Source organism: Lepidothrix coronata, unplaced genomic scaffold, assembly GCF_001604755.1.
Source record: "Lepidothrix coronata isolate B3197 unplaced genomic scaffold, Lepidothrix_coronata-1.0 Scaffold5, whole genome shotgun sequence".
NCBI classification, from domain to species: domain Eukaryota; kingdom Metazoa; phylum Chordata; class Aves; order Passeriformes; family Pipridae; genus Lepidothrix; species Lepidothrix coronata.
The window spans coordinates 1031320-1045110 of NW_016690185.1; the positions used below are offsets into that span (position 1 = coordinate 1031320).

The following is a 13791-nucleotide window of genomic DNA, read 5'->3' on the forward strand; positions in this document are numbered from 1 at the left end:
AAAGAAAAAGAAAAAGAAAAAGAAAAAGAAAAAGAAAAAGAGAAAGAAAAAGAAAAAGAAAAAGAAAAAGAAAAAAAAAGAAGAAAAAAAAGAAGAAAAAGAAAAAAGGAAAAGAAAAAGAAAAAAAAAAGAAAAAGAAAAAGAAAAACAAAAAAGGAAAAAGAAAAAGAAAAAAGAATAGAAGAGAGAAGAAAAAAAAACAAAAACGTAGAAAAGACAGAAGCCTAGCGGGGTTTTGGCGGGTTTCTTGAACGGGGCTGCAATACTCTCTCTACGAGTTTTTGCATCCCCCTTAGAGCATTTGCAATTCTAGTCAAAGCCGGTGTGAAAGCAGCGTCTGGTGGAGAGGGGGCTGCAGGAGAGGCGGAGCGGAGCGGAGGGGCGCTGCCCGCCCTGCAGACTCGCACCCAAGCTCGCCCGCAGACTCCTCCGCTCACAAAAACGAGGCGGAAAGTTTTGGTGCAGGTTTTGAGGTGAAGAAAATGGCACACCCTCTCTGCGGCAGAAACCAACCCCCTTTCCCTGGGTTGCTAGCGGGGAGAGGAAATTACTTAGCTTCCCGGTCATTTTATTTTGTTTTGGTTTAATTCTGTGCCTCGGTCTCTTGACTGCTCTCCTGCCCACTGAAAGTGCCGACCTTTGTTTGCCGTGCGCCAGAAAGTGAAGGAAAGACTCCCCCTAAATCCCCGCAATTCCCTCCCCACCCTCCTCATCCTCACTTCTAGCGTGCAAGTCTGCTGCTCCCGCTGCTGTAATCTTCCCTTCCAAAATGGGTCTTGGCGATTATAGAAGATCCAAATAAACGTAGTGGGGCATGAATAATGCTCATTGTAGAAGACTGACACTTGCTCAAGGAAAAGAAAGTTGGCTATAAAATCACTTCGTTATTTGCTTGTACTGCGGCTCTGGGGCTAATCTCTCCGGAGGTCAGATTGCTGAGCGCTCTCTTTCCCTCTTTCCCTTCTCTGCTTTCAGGTCGCATCTTAGACATCCCTTGCAAAGTGTGTGGGGACCGCAGCTCCGGGAAGCACTATGGGGTGTACGCCTGCGATGGGTGCTCGGGATTTTTCAAGCGGAGCATCAGGAGGAATAGGACCTATGTTTGCAAATCAGGGAATCAGGTACCAGCCGCAGAGCATCCCCCTCACCGTCTGCACCCCTTACCCTGCATTTCCCCAAGGTTCCGTATTGCACTCCCCTCGCCAACAGAGACACCCGCAGCAAGCAAGGCGCAGCACCCACGCAGTCTCACCCTCCCTTCCCAGGGGGTGCCGGGCCGAGGCTGGGCGCTGGATGTCCCAGCCCGCCTGTCCCCGGCACGCCCCCCCGCCCCAGCCCACCGGAGAGGCCGGGGGGATGCGCAGGGAGGCGGAGGGATGCGGGCTGGGGGAGGGCGCAGCCAGCACACCTTCTCGTTATGAAGGGACAGAGAGGGGCAGCCTTCCATAAGCCTCAGTACATGTCCGAGAGATAGACAACAACCATCGGTTTACATGCCGGCGTGTCGCGCCGGCGCCTGGCCCGAGGCAGCCCCGTTTTTCGCCTTCCCCCTCCGGCCGCGCTTCTTTCCACCCGCGGACCGTCCCCACGGGGACGTGGGGCTGGCAAGGCGCAGTGGGGCTCGGGGCACCGCCGTCGCTGTCTCGGGTGCTGAAGGCGGCCCGGCCCGCCCTATCCCTGGGCCGAGCGCCCGGCCCGGCCCGGCCCGACGCACCCAAGGGCGGCCCCTCCGTGCCCGCCGCCGCGGGGAGGGTGTTGGGAGCCGGCGGGATGGGCGCGCTGCTGCCCCCGGCCCGACGGCTGGCTGTGTTGCAGGGAGGCTGTCCGGTGGACAAGACGCACAGGAACCAGTGCCGAGCCTGCCGGCTGAAGAAGTGCTTGGAGGTCAACATGAACAAAGATGGTACCTGCTCCCCCTCTCCTGGGGCCGGGGTGGCAGGGCAGCAGGACGGAGTTGCTCTGAACTGTGGAGCGCTGTGTCATTCTGGTGTCTCCTTGCCCTGGCCCCCAGTAATCCCCCCATCCTGTGACAGCCTCGGACATTTCTCCCGAGACATCTCTTGGGCAAGGGGCACGAGAAAATTGCCGGGAGGGAGGGAAGCCCAGCCGAGCAGTGCAGGGTACCCAGTGTGGAACCCTCTGGTGACTCCCTCATCTCTCCTTGGTGCCCCACAGCGGTGCAGCACGAGCGGGGCCCCCGGACGTCGACAATACGGAAGCAGGTGGCCCTCTACTTTCGCGGGCACAAGGAGGAGAGCGGCGGCACCCCACACTTCCCCACCGCTGCCCTGCCAGCACCCGCCTTCTTCACCGCCGTCTCCCAGTTGGAGCCCCATGGCCTGGAGCTGGCCACCGTCACTGGCACCCCAGAGAGACAGGCTCTGGTGGGCCTGGCACAGCCCACCCCAAAGGTCAGCCACTGCTCTGGCCCTCAGCAGGCCTGCAGACCAGGGTGCCTGCAACCTGTCAGCTCCTTCCTGCCTCTGGGATAGACATGGCAAAGAGCAAGGCTTGAGGCTCTGAGGGTTGTGGTGGGGACTTTTGTTATATCCCTAAAACCCTGAAGAGATGAGGTGCACAGGATGAGAGGCCCTCTGCAGAAGGGGTGAGCAGCAGCACTGACTGATAACCTGCTCCATATAAACCCTGTCTCTCCTTCATTCTTACACCTTCATGGCTGCAGAAGTGCTATTCCTGCCTGGAGCCCATCCACAAGTCAGTTTTAAACAAATTGTTTCACAAGGCATGCAATCATTGAGTTTTCTTCAGCAAAATGCCCATCTCCATGGTGGTATAGTCCAGAAAGTACTATGTGTACTGACCAAAGCCTGTAGCTTGTCCACATAGACACAAAAAACAAACTTAGCTAAGCTGGCTCTGTACTTCTTGGTTGTGACATTTCCTAAGCAGACCAGTGGAAGCACTGCTGTGGCCTCAACTGCACAGGAATTAGCTGTGAGGTAATGTTTTTCATTAGCTCATTTGCAATGGTATTTTACATATTCACTGCATCTAGAAAATCACAGAAGAGACTGCTTAAATAGTTCTGCATTTTCAGAGTTGGTAGCTTGGCAGAACCCATCATGAATGTGGTCACAATATATAGTTTACCACATGGTAATTTTGGAAAACACAGAATCAGAAATTATTTGGCAAGAAAATGTAGTACACACTTGAAAACATAACTCCATTCCAACCGGACACAGCCTTTAGACAGTTATGTTTAGCTCTACTCATTTACTTACAACCTGTTGATGTCAGGGAGCAAGATGAAGGTTAAGGCTAAGTGAGTGCTTACTGCTTTGCTGAGCAGGGTTGGAATGCTAAATCAGCTTCTGAAGCAAGGTTACAAACCACAAATTCTTAATCAAACTTGTATTCTTCTAACTCTGCTATCAAAGATGTGCAAGTGTGTAACAGAGTAAAGGATAACACTTCATTTTCATACTCCCCCCCCCAATATAATAATTTCATTCTCCCTTCAGTCTTTTCCTCCGAACTGTTTCTGTAGTACAGCTCATCCAAGCGGATAAGCAGCAGGGAGCAGTTTGGAGTGAGCTCACTGCAAGCAATGCCCTCTGCTTGCGGAACAGGAGAGTGCACACTCTGCATAGAGTATGAGTTTGATGCACAGAATGGCAGCTGTAGGGGAGAGGAAGATGAGACTGCCTTGGTGACACTGTATGAAGTTGCTTTATTTTCTTTTTGACATTAGTACCCACATGAAGTCAACGGTACCCCTATGTACCTCTACGAAGTGGCCACTGAATCCGTCTGCGAGTCAGCAGCCAGACTTCTGTTCATGAGCATCAAGTGGGCCAAGAGTGTTCCAGCCTTCTCCACCTTGTCCTTACAAGACCAGGTAAGGCACCTGCAGTGGGAGTGGCATCAGCCTGGTCTGCCTGTTAAAGTCTCAGACCTCAGGTAGGGTCCTGAACTTCCAGCCCTAGACCTCAAAATCTGTAACGGACTTCAGCAGTTCTGAAGTTCACGGTAGAATTTAGGTCTGTCCCTGAAAACCAGGCAGTGACTTAGAAACTGCTTTCCTCCAACTTTTATTTCATGAAGCAAGTGAAAATCAATCAAACAAAAAAAATCTTATATAAAGTGACTATTATGGGAGGGTAAGGTTCAGAGGAGAAATCACCAGGCTGCAGACCAAGCTTAGCGTGCCAAAACTATTTCTCTACTTGTGGGACAACTTTTCCCTTCAAAAATAGGAAACAGCACCTTACTTTGCTATTTTGGGATGAGAAATGCTTATTTAAGCATATAGCCTCAGGATATGACTGAAGGGTTTCTGAAGACCATTTCTCCTCCTCCTCCATCACCCCCTCTACCTCCTCCTCCTTTGCCTTCTCCTGCTCCTGCTCTCCTCTCAACCGTTTACACAGCCAACATTTTTTTCTTATTCACCTTGGCTTCAGTGAACTTACAATTACATTAATATGGTGGAAGCAGTATTTGGCCAGCCCCCAGTATTTTTCCCCATTAATTAAAATCTTCCCTAATGTGTTTTATTTTCCTCTATGACAATTCACCTTTACCTTGAATAAATCATATGTGCACCATACAAGCTGAAGCAATTTCTTAATGACTTGATTCTTGATGAGGACTCAGTGTGCTTTGTATAATGCACCAATTTTTAAAAAAGTAATCACACAATTATAAAATGGAAGGGTGGAAACCTATGCAAAGCCCCAATCATAAAAGATATCTAATACTTTGATATGATTGAGCTAATTTACCAAAATGGTTACTCGAAAAATTGTGCCTTAAATGTCACACAGCAGTCAAGATGTTACATAGCAGTTATCAGGGGAACTAGTTTCTTTCCACAGATGCATGTTGCAAATGTTGCATATGATATGCAAAGAACTAAAAGAAAATAATTTCTTAGGAAACCAATAGTGTTTTCTATCTAAAGGCAAATCATGGTGGTCACAATGTGATATAAGGCTAAGGTGTATAAAAATGTTTTTTTCTAGCACCAAACCCATGTTTTGAAATCCTTGTCTGGAAATTACACAAAGGGAATGCTGCTCAGCTCCACTGCTATGCAGTGAGGATGAGGGAAGCGATGACACAGGGCCCAGGAGATCACACACACTTTCATTCATGGCTAGGCTTCGCGAACGAAGATTTGGGAAGGCTCTATCCACATTTGCTACAGGCACGGCACACACACTGTTAGGAAGATAACAATCCCAGTGTGGAATGCTGCTCTCTAATCACATCTTCTGCTGGCACTACTCCTGTGGAGCACTGGGTCTGTCACACCAAGCAGCCAAAGAAACAGGCTCAGATATCAGGAACAAGAAGCAAGTGTGTTGCTCCAGCCCCAGCCCCAGCCCCAGCACACAGGTGGAGACTGAGTCCATCTCTAGACCAGGGATGTCCACAGCAGACTCCCTAGGCAAAGGCTTTATTTGACATAATAGGGGCACATTTCCCTATGCATCTCTGTTAGTGTGCAGAGGAGGGGCAGCAGGATTTGGGAGCAAGGGAAGTCTCCACTGCACATGAACAAGCATGCCTAAAACAGCAAGGCCTGCTTATCTACCATAGATACCATAGTGCTCCTGTTAAATAACCCACTGCCTCTTTCAATATCATATCGGGGACTAACATTAGTTAAAAACCCAGCCTTTTCTTAACATTACCTTGACTTCCTCATTGCAAGCCAGCTTCCTCAAAACTCAGAGCTGCTCAGCTCTAACACTTTGACTTGGGCTTCTTTCTGAATGATTCCCCTGACATATTTAGGAGAGCTGGAGAAGAAATAACTGATTTTAATCACTTTATTTCATAAATAATCATACTGTTGATTTTTATAACAGTGCTATTGTGGTATTTAATTTGACAAATGGCCCAGCTGTAAATGTCTGCATTTCTCTTTTTGTATCCCTGACATCTCCTTTTAGAGGAGACTCTAAAACCTTTTTCTGAATTTTAGGGGTTTTTTTGCCTCTTCTAAAAAGGCAAGTGCACTGTGATTTCAGGACCCTGAGACAGTTTCGTCTTGAAGGCAAGGAAATAGATAGAAATTAATTAGCTGATAAAACACAAGTCTGAGGATTGCTGAGTCACTTACCCCTGGTAAAACAGAGGGTGCATCCCTTCCCTAGATCCATACAGATAAATCCATCATGAACTGGAAGCCACACAAACAAAAATACCGTACTTCTAGTATCCTGCACACCTGTCCATTTTGCCTGCGAGACAGGTTGGCCCAATGCACATCACCAACAAAATGTCACTCTAAGGATGGGGTTGATTAAGAAGCAAAACCCAGTCCTTCAGACAGCCCAGTATTTGTTGTTTCCTTGAAGAAGGAGGGTTGAGTATGACTTCAGCATGAATCATTTTAACTGGTGGTTTTACAAACTTATGCATAGGCATGAAGAAAGCTTCAGCTATTGGAGTAGTCTCTAATTTCTGAAGTCTTCTGACTTTAAAGACTTAGTGGGAAAGAACATATGAAATTGATATCTTCCAGGAACCACCATTCATTACCATTGTATCTGCATGAATGAATGACAAAAAAGTTTTACAAACGCAAATGAAAGGCTGGTGAATCATTTCCTATGTCAGAAACCTGCCCATCCATCAAGTAGGATTATCCAGAGGAGGGGCTGGGTTCACAGGTTGCAGTGGTTGCATCTGCTCTCAGAACAGAAGCTGAGATGGGCACTATACTCTAGACAAAACACCGCCTTCCCCACATTTCATAAAATAATCTCAGTAGTTTTTCATACTGTGAAATACAATGTAAGTATTTCAAACAGTAACTGTGTGCAAACAGTGACAGAAATACCTTCCTGTCACAATTTCCTTAGGTTATGTAGAAGTTCTGCAAAGCACATAGCAAAAAAAGGCACAAAATGGACCTACAAATAACAAAAAGGCACAAATAACCCTACAGTGACAATTGAGAGCAGAGATTCTGAGAACTCTTCATCCCATTCAAATCAGAACAGGGGGAATTAAAACTTGTAATCTGAGAATCACAGACTGGGTCAGGCTGGGAGGTACCACAGTGGGTCACCTGGTCCAGCCTTCCTGCTCAAGCAGAGAACACATGGCACAGGATTGGGTCCAGGTGGTTCTTGAGTATCTCTGATGAGGGGGACTCCACAGGCTCTCTGAGCAACCTGCTCAATGCTCGGTCATCTGCACGGTAAAGTTCTTCCTCATAGTCAGATGAGACTTCCTGTGCATCAGTTTCTGCCCGTTGCCTCTTGTCCTATTGGCTGGCAACAAATAACACTGTCCTGAACAGCAATACTGTTAAGAATTCTCACATCGATGAAGGATTATTTTTATTGATGCTTTCTGTATCAGCTATTACTTTCACATATCTGATTCCAAGAAAATAATAATTAATTTGGTACAACATCTTTTTTTACTTTGTTCTTCCTTAGAGACTCTTCACAGACTTAAAATGCCTACCTTCCTATTTTCCTAAAAAGCTAAGCTGCTGATACTTTCAGGGTCCATAGCAACATTAATTTTTGCAGGTTTTGGGAGGTTGTTTTGGTTTGGTTTTTTTTGCTGCATGAGTTTTGGAAAATCTGTTTTCACTGCATGGAGCTGCTAGAAGATACCTCCCTACTCCACTCCAGTTCTCATCCCTCCAACTCTCTCCCACCCTATTGTGGGGCACAAGGTCCCAGCAATGTGTATGCATCACAACGTGCCCTTTGGGCCATGAACTTCAGCTGAACTGAGGATCCTCCAAATGTCTCTTAAGAGTTGGTCTGGGCTAACAATCCTAGATGCCCTCAAGATTAAAAACGTCTGGCTTTGCCAGTCTGCATTTCCAGAAGTCTTTTCTCCTCTTCAGATGCACCACTGACTCTTCATGGAAATGAAAAGCATTGCCTCCAAACACAGAAAAACACATCCTCCATACAGCCACACAACATGCAAAAGTGGCAGAGAACCAGTAATGCTGTCAGTGTAGGTGCCTGGGTATTCACATCTCTGAAAGGCAACAGCTCAGCGCCTGGAATTTCTGAGTGATTTTATGCAAAAAAACCAGGAAAACGGGTGACACTGAGAAACTCTATGTGTGTCCAGATGCTGTGCTTGACAGAGCTAAAGACTTGCTTAGTAAGGAAGGGGCTGTAAGATACATATGTGATCTAAAGCAGTGCTCCCTACACTGATGCAGGATGTTGTCCAGGCTTTTTTTCACAAATTCAGTCTTCCCAAGGGAAAGGAGTGTAATCCCTAGAGAGCAAGAGGAAAGCACTCATCCAAGCTGTCCTAGAACAATTATATGTGTGAGGGAGAGGAGCAGAGAGCCCACACCATGCTGAGAAACAAAGGCAAGTGTGTTCATGTTGTGAGCAAACTCTTGGGGAAGGAATTCTCACTCTCTTCTCTCGCCTTCCCTTTTGGTCCACAACATGGTGCACAGTGAGCCAACGCTCAGTGTTTTTCCACAATGCATAAACTTATCTCTAGACACCTTCTCAAAAACCTAAGAGAAGAGCTAATGAATGCTGTGGGGAAAATACCATGACAGGCATTTAAAGTAGTTTTTAAAATAACAGAAATTTACATATTTAAATTGTTTATAAATCTATAAATTATACACTATGTTATATTGTACATCTATTGTATGACAGCTGATGCTTTTGGAAGATGCTTGGAGAGAACTGTTTGTTCTAGGAATAGCACAATGGGCCATTCCAGTTGATGCTAACACTCTACTGGCTGTATCTGGTAAGAATTGCACAATTTAATGACTTTGTTACAAAAATTACCATAAAAATACATTACTGAAAAAAGAACAACATGTAAAGAATAACAAATTCCTACTGAACAATAGAGCATACCTGTCATTTATAAATCTATATTTAAATGCAAATAATGTTGTTTTGTTGTATTCATGACCGCTTGCATTGTCATTTAAATGCAAATTACTGTGTTTGTTATCATCCAAGAGAAGATTTTATATTAACTTTCATACAATATAGTCAGTTTACACGGAACCAGATAGACAAGTGTGACAATAGAGTGGATATTGATACAGAGGATTTTGTCAGAAATCAATATAAAATAAAGGAAATGCCTTTCATATTATTTATTTCATCTGTTTCTGTTTCAGGCATGAATGGTGACAATACAGATTCTCAGAAGCTGAATAAAATTATTTCAGAAATACAGGCTTTACAGGAGGTTGTGGCTAGATTTAGACAACTTCGGCTAGATGCTACCGAATTTGCCTGTCTTAAATGCATCGTCACTTTCAAAGCTGGTAAGCAGAAAGAATCTCTTGCTCATCTGGTCTGGTAACTATGAGGTTGCTACTTTAAAGAAAAAAATTATGTTTTAAGCCAGATACAGCTTTGTATCACCCAATGGATTTCCCAGTATTGAATTCCAGTAGTCAGTGCTGCATTTTGAAAGACTGACAGCGGAGTGCTAGGAAACTAATAGGAACATTTAATTTCCGTTGATAGCACTAGCTGAACTGTTTTGACCCACCCAAGAGTCAAGCTGAACTAGTAACTGATCTGCTTTCCAGTGCCCACACACAGTGGTTCTGAACTGAGGAGTTTCCGAAATGCTGCTGCCATAGCAGCCCTTCAAGATGAAGCCCAGCTCACTCTGAACAGCTACATTCATACCAGGTGAGTGGTGTCTTCTCTCAATATTTCTGGCAGGTGTAGGGGTAAAATCCTACTCTCACTGTACTGAAGACAACATTTGCACTGACTGAAGTGGGGACTGGCCTGTGACAGCAAGTATTCACTGGCTGTCAGCCTGCTGGCATTTGGCATTTCCTGATGGAAGAGAACTTACAGAAAATGTCAGAAAAGACCCTTCAAATCATCGAATTCAGTCATTAACTTAACACTGCCAAGTCCACCACTAAATCATGTCCCCAAGTGCCAGATTTACATGTCTTTTAAATACCTTCAGGGATGGTGACTCCACCACTTCCCTGGGCAGTCTGTTCCAATGCTTGACAACCCTTTTGGGGAAGAAATTTTTCCTAATATTCAATCTAAACTTTTCCTGGTGCAACTTGAGGCTGTTTCCTCTGCTTGCTGGTTGGGAGAAGATACCAAAACCCAACTCACTACAACTTCCTTTCAGGTAGAGTGGTAAGGTCTCCCTTCCCTCATTTTCTTCAGACTGAACAACCCCAGCCCTCTCAGCTGTTGCTCAGAGGACTTGTGCTCTAGACCCTTCACTGGTTTTGTTGCCCCTCTTTGGGTATGCTCCAGCACCTCAGTGTATTTAAACAAACAGAAAAGTGCTAATAGGAGAGATCTTCCCCTGGGAAGTAATACCTGCTGTGGAAAACTTTGCAGTTCAGAGGCCTACATTTTCCTCTACACTTTATCCAATTAAATACCTCTAAAAGTGATGCTCAAAACTTCACATCTCAGACCAGTATGAGTGCTTTTTACCCATGATCTCCAATTCCCATATGATTTCCCCCACATTGCAGACACAGAAATCAGGACACAAGGATCTTAAGTGGCTCTTCCAAGATGCTAGCCTGTGTCTGTGCTTGGGTTGAAACGAAAAACCCAGAACTTGTGAATCCCACTGTGGTGCAGTGGGAGAGTGATGAGAATCATTGTCTGGGAAGAAAATATTTCCCCTTGTCTAATTCAGGACAAGTTCCATAGGATACAGAAATCTTAAAACCTGCTGTAAAAGCTGTAGCTGTCATTCCACAAAGTGTATGGGGGTGAGCCCAGAAAATGTGCAAAGTACAACCCCACACTCTAGAACAGCTGGCTGGGAACAGATCAGTAACCTCCTGCTATGGACCACTTCAGAGTCGTGTGACAGGGGAGAAGCCTCAAGGTGTTACCCAACATCTTCTGCAACGCTGCCCTGGTTGGTTCAGGACTCCCAGGGAGGGTTGTCACAGGGCTTGCAAAGTCCACATCTATGTTGTTTAGCTGCAGGGAAGGTCCATGAGACTAGAACAGTGGGAGATGGGAGCCCTGAAAGAGAAACTTCAATACCATCTTTTCTTTCTGAAACTTTGATTTGCTGTCATAACAGCTCTGTCAGGCAGAAGGCTACTCCACATCAGAGATTAGATGGCAGCAGTCTCTGATCACTTCTATTAGTCTTAAAGGGAATGGCCTGACTGAGGATGGGAGTAAATATGCAAATTCCATCCAGTTATGGTTGCTTCAGAACAAAAACAATAACCGCTGCATAGCAGCCTCTTCCTGCTCTTAGGGAAGGCCTTTTCCGGGAAGATTGCTCCCTAAAGACTGAGACAGGGCCTGCTGGAGAGAGAAGCCAGGGAGGAATACATAGCCACTGTTTCCATTCCAGGCATGGCAATTTTTCTGCTGCATTTCTGTGTTGTTGGAAGTATTTAGCTACTGGGCTAAACAATATCTGTTGTAAAAGATAGCCTTTTACAAGAGAAAATCTGCAGTCCACTGACAAGACTGTCACTTTGACTTCACTGGGAGAGGGCTTTCAGCTTGCATTTCATCCTCAGGCTTGAATTTACCTTCCTGCCAGTGTTACAGCAGTATCAGTTGTTTGATTTCAGTGGAGTCAACAGGATGCAAGGGATGGCAGTCTGGAGAAGCAGCACATTTCTCCAAACGATCTACTCCTCCTTTCAGGGAGACCACTGAAAGCAGAAGTTTGAGAATCACTGGTGTAAAGTCAGCGTAAGCACACGCACATCCTATGTTGTGTTGGCTTCAAAACCTGGGAGAAAGGATGGAAAATATCCTGTACACAAACACATTACCTGGGGATAAACATAGCTTCTTTAACTAAAATTTTCTTCAAAAATGTCAACTGGCATTCAATACATATGTCAACCAAAAAGAGGCAAAGTGATTACCATGACAATCTGGCTAGGTTTAAATTGCATTTTAAATGAGAGGGTAGTTATTACAGGTCAAGCTCTTCCCTGAACTGCATCGAGAACATAGTTGTTGTACGAGGGACACATCAGAGCAGATCCAGTCTTTATATTGCTATTGCTCTAGGGGAATAAACAAAGGAGCTAAACAAAACTCAGAAACTTTGTTCTATATTCTGCTAACAGCTATATAGATTTCTTTGGAGTCAATCTTCTTGCTCACATGAGTACAAAACACAGGGCTTTAGCACGGGTAGCACCATCTGTACAGTTTATTGAATGTTGGTCCTTTTCTATGAAATAAAATACTTACTCTGAAAAAATACTTGAAAACTTCAATAACATTCTTTCTCTCTCCATCTCCCAGGTATCCCACACAACCCTGTCGTTTTGGGAAACTTTTATTGCTTTTACCAGCTTTACGTTCAATTAGTCCATCTACAATAGAAGAAGTGTTTTTCAAAAAGACCATTGGGAATGTACCAATTACAAGACTGCTTTCAGATATGTACAAATCCAGTGACATATAAATTACCTTAAAATAAACAATCAGGATGGACAGTTTGAGAAGAACTTTTATCTATGGAGAATAAGCCTCAACTAACAAAATCTACAGGAAGCATAAGCCTGGGAATGTTTAGCCCTTAAACTCATTGACAAAAACCACCCCAGTAGATATGATTCTGCTGCTCTGAACAGAGTGATTTAGATCATGGAGAGAATGCTTTGTTCTACAGAAAAAGTGAAAGTGGTTGGAATTTGGCTGCTATTCCTGTTACTACAGGATGGAGGCAATTCAGATGCCAGTCATAGTTAACAAAGACTCTGCTATTCTCTCATTTAACTGGCAGATCTGAGACAAAATGTGAAAGAAGGTACTTTAGTTTGTTCAGTATTTGGAACTGAGTGACCAAACTTGGCTTCTGTTGTAACACAAGATGCGGTGGCCTTCAGAATTGTTTTAAAGGTAGCCTATGTTGGGAAAATGTTTTTAATACGATAGGCAACATTTAAGACCAGGTTACCAAAACATTGCTTCTGCTATAATACATCATGAAGTGGCCTTCAGAACTGATTAAAAAGTAGCTTACGATGGGAGCTCCATTCTTCCTACAAAATGAACTGGTGGTCTTTGACGCGGATGTCACAATTTGTTCAGTTAACATCTCAAAGACACAAGAGCTTTATAAACTTCCTCCCTGAACTTCCCTCCTTCTTCTTCCACACACACGGACACACATTCACACACACCCACCCCTGAAAAGATACAAGTCAAGAAAGGAAGACTAAAACAGCAAAACCAAATACAATGGAGATGACCGCTTCAGTGACCTGCTGGCTGTCCCGTTGGCACAGTGCTGAAACCAAAGGCAACGGTGGCCAAACTCTTTGTCGATGAGATGTGTGGAGAAATGAAATGACTATTAAAAAATCAATGGAAGGAATTTTATTTCAAAGAAATAAAAGTTGTTGACTGATACAATGCTAACAATTTCCAAAAATCTCCATTGCCTTTTTAGAATACTCCAGGTTCTAATTTTGAAGCCTTGTTCACCTATACCCTCTCACACACAAAAACGTTATAAGCTGCTTATTTGATGTATGAAAAATGTAGAAAAAAAAACATTTAAAGATAGCTGCTGTACTTTTCAAAATTTGTTATTAGGAACTAGCACTGAGAAAGATCAGCACTTGGACTATCATAGAATGAGTAAAACTTTTCCTGTACAAAGTGGATTAACCGATTTGTGAAGTTAAAAAGTTGTACTCATTGTATTTACAAAGAATAAAAATATATTGAATTTAAAGTACTTTCCAGTGTTCTTTTAACGCTTGTTCTTAGTTAGCTTCTTCCACTGTACCCCGCTGACCAGAGAATAGAAATATTCTCTACTAAAATGGATTGCCTTAGATGCTGT

The 13791-nt window shown here is 44.4% G+C and overlaps 1 protein-coding gene across 1 annotated transcript in view; it reads left to right on the forward strand.

Annotated features, from left to right (window-relative positions):
• NR2E1 (nuclear receptor subfamily 2 group E member 1) overlaps positions 1–13674 on the forward strand; it is an 18055-nt gene extending 4381 nt beyond the window's left edge. Inside the window, exons 2-9 of the mRNA XM_017828892.1 lie at positions 976–1121; positions 1816–1903; positions 2176–2411; positions 3716–3862; positions 8637–8733; positions 9119–9268; positions 9539–9644; positions 12240–13674. Coding sequence (XP_017684381.1) covers positions 976–1121; positions 1816–1903; positions 2176–2411; positions 3716–3862; positions 8637–8733; positions 9119–9268; positions 9539–9644; positions 12240–12402 — 1133 coding nt within the window. The 3' untranslated portion in view covers positions 12403–13674. The remainder of the gene's footprint in view (positions 1–975; positions 1122–1815; positions 1904–2175; positions 2412–3715; positions 3863–8636; positions 8734–9118; positions 9269–9538; positions 9645–12239) is intronic.
• Positions 13675–13791: the final 117 nt, after the last annotated feature.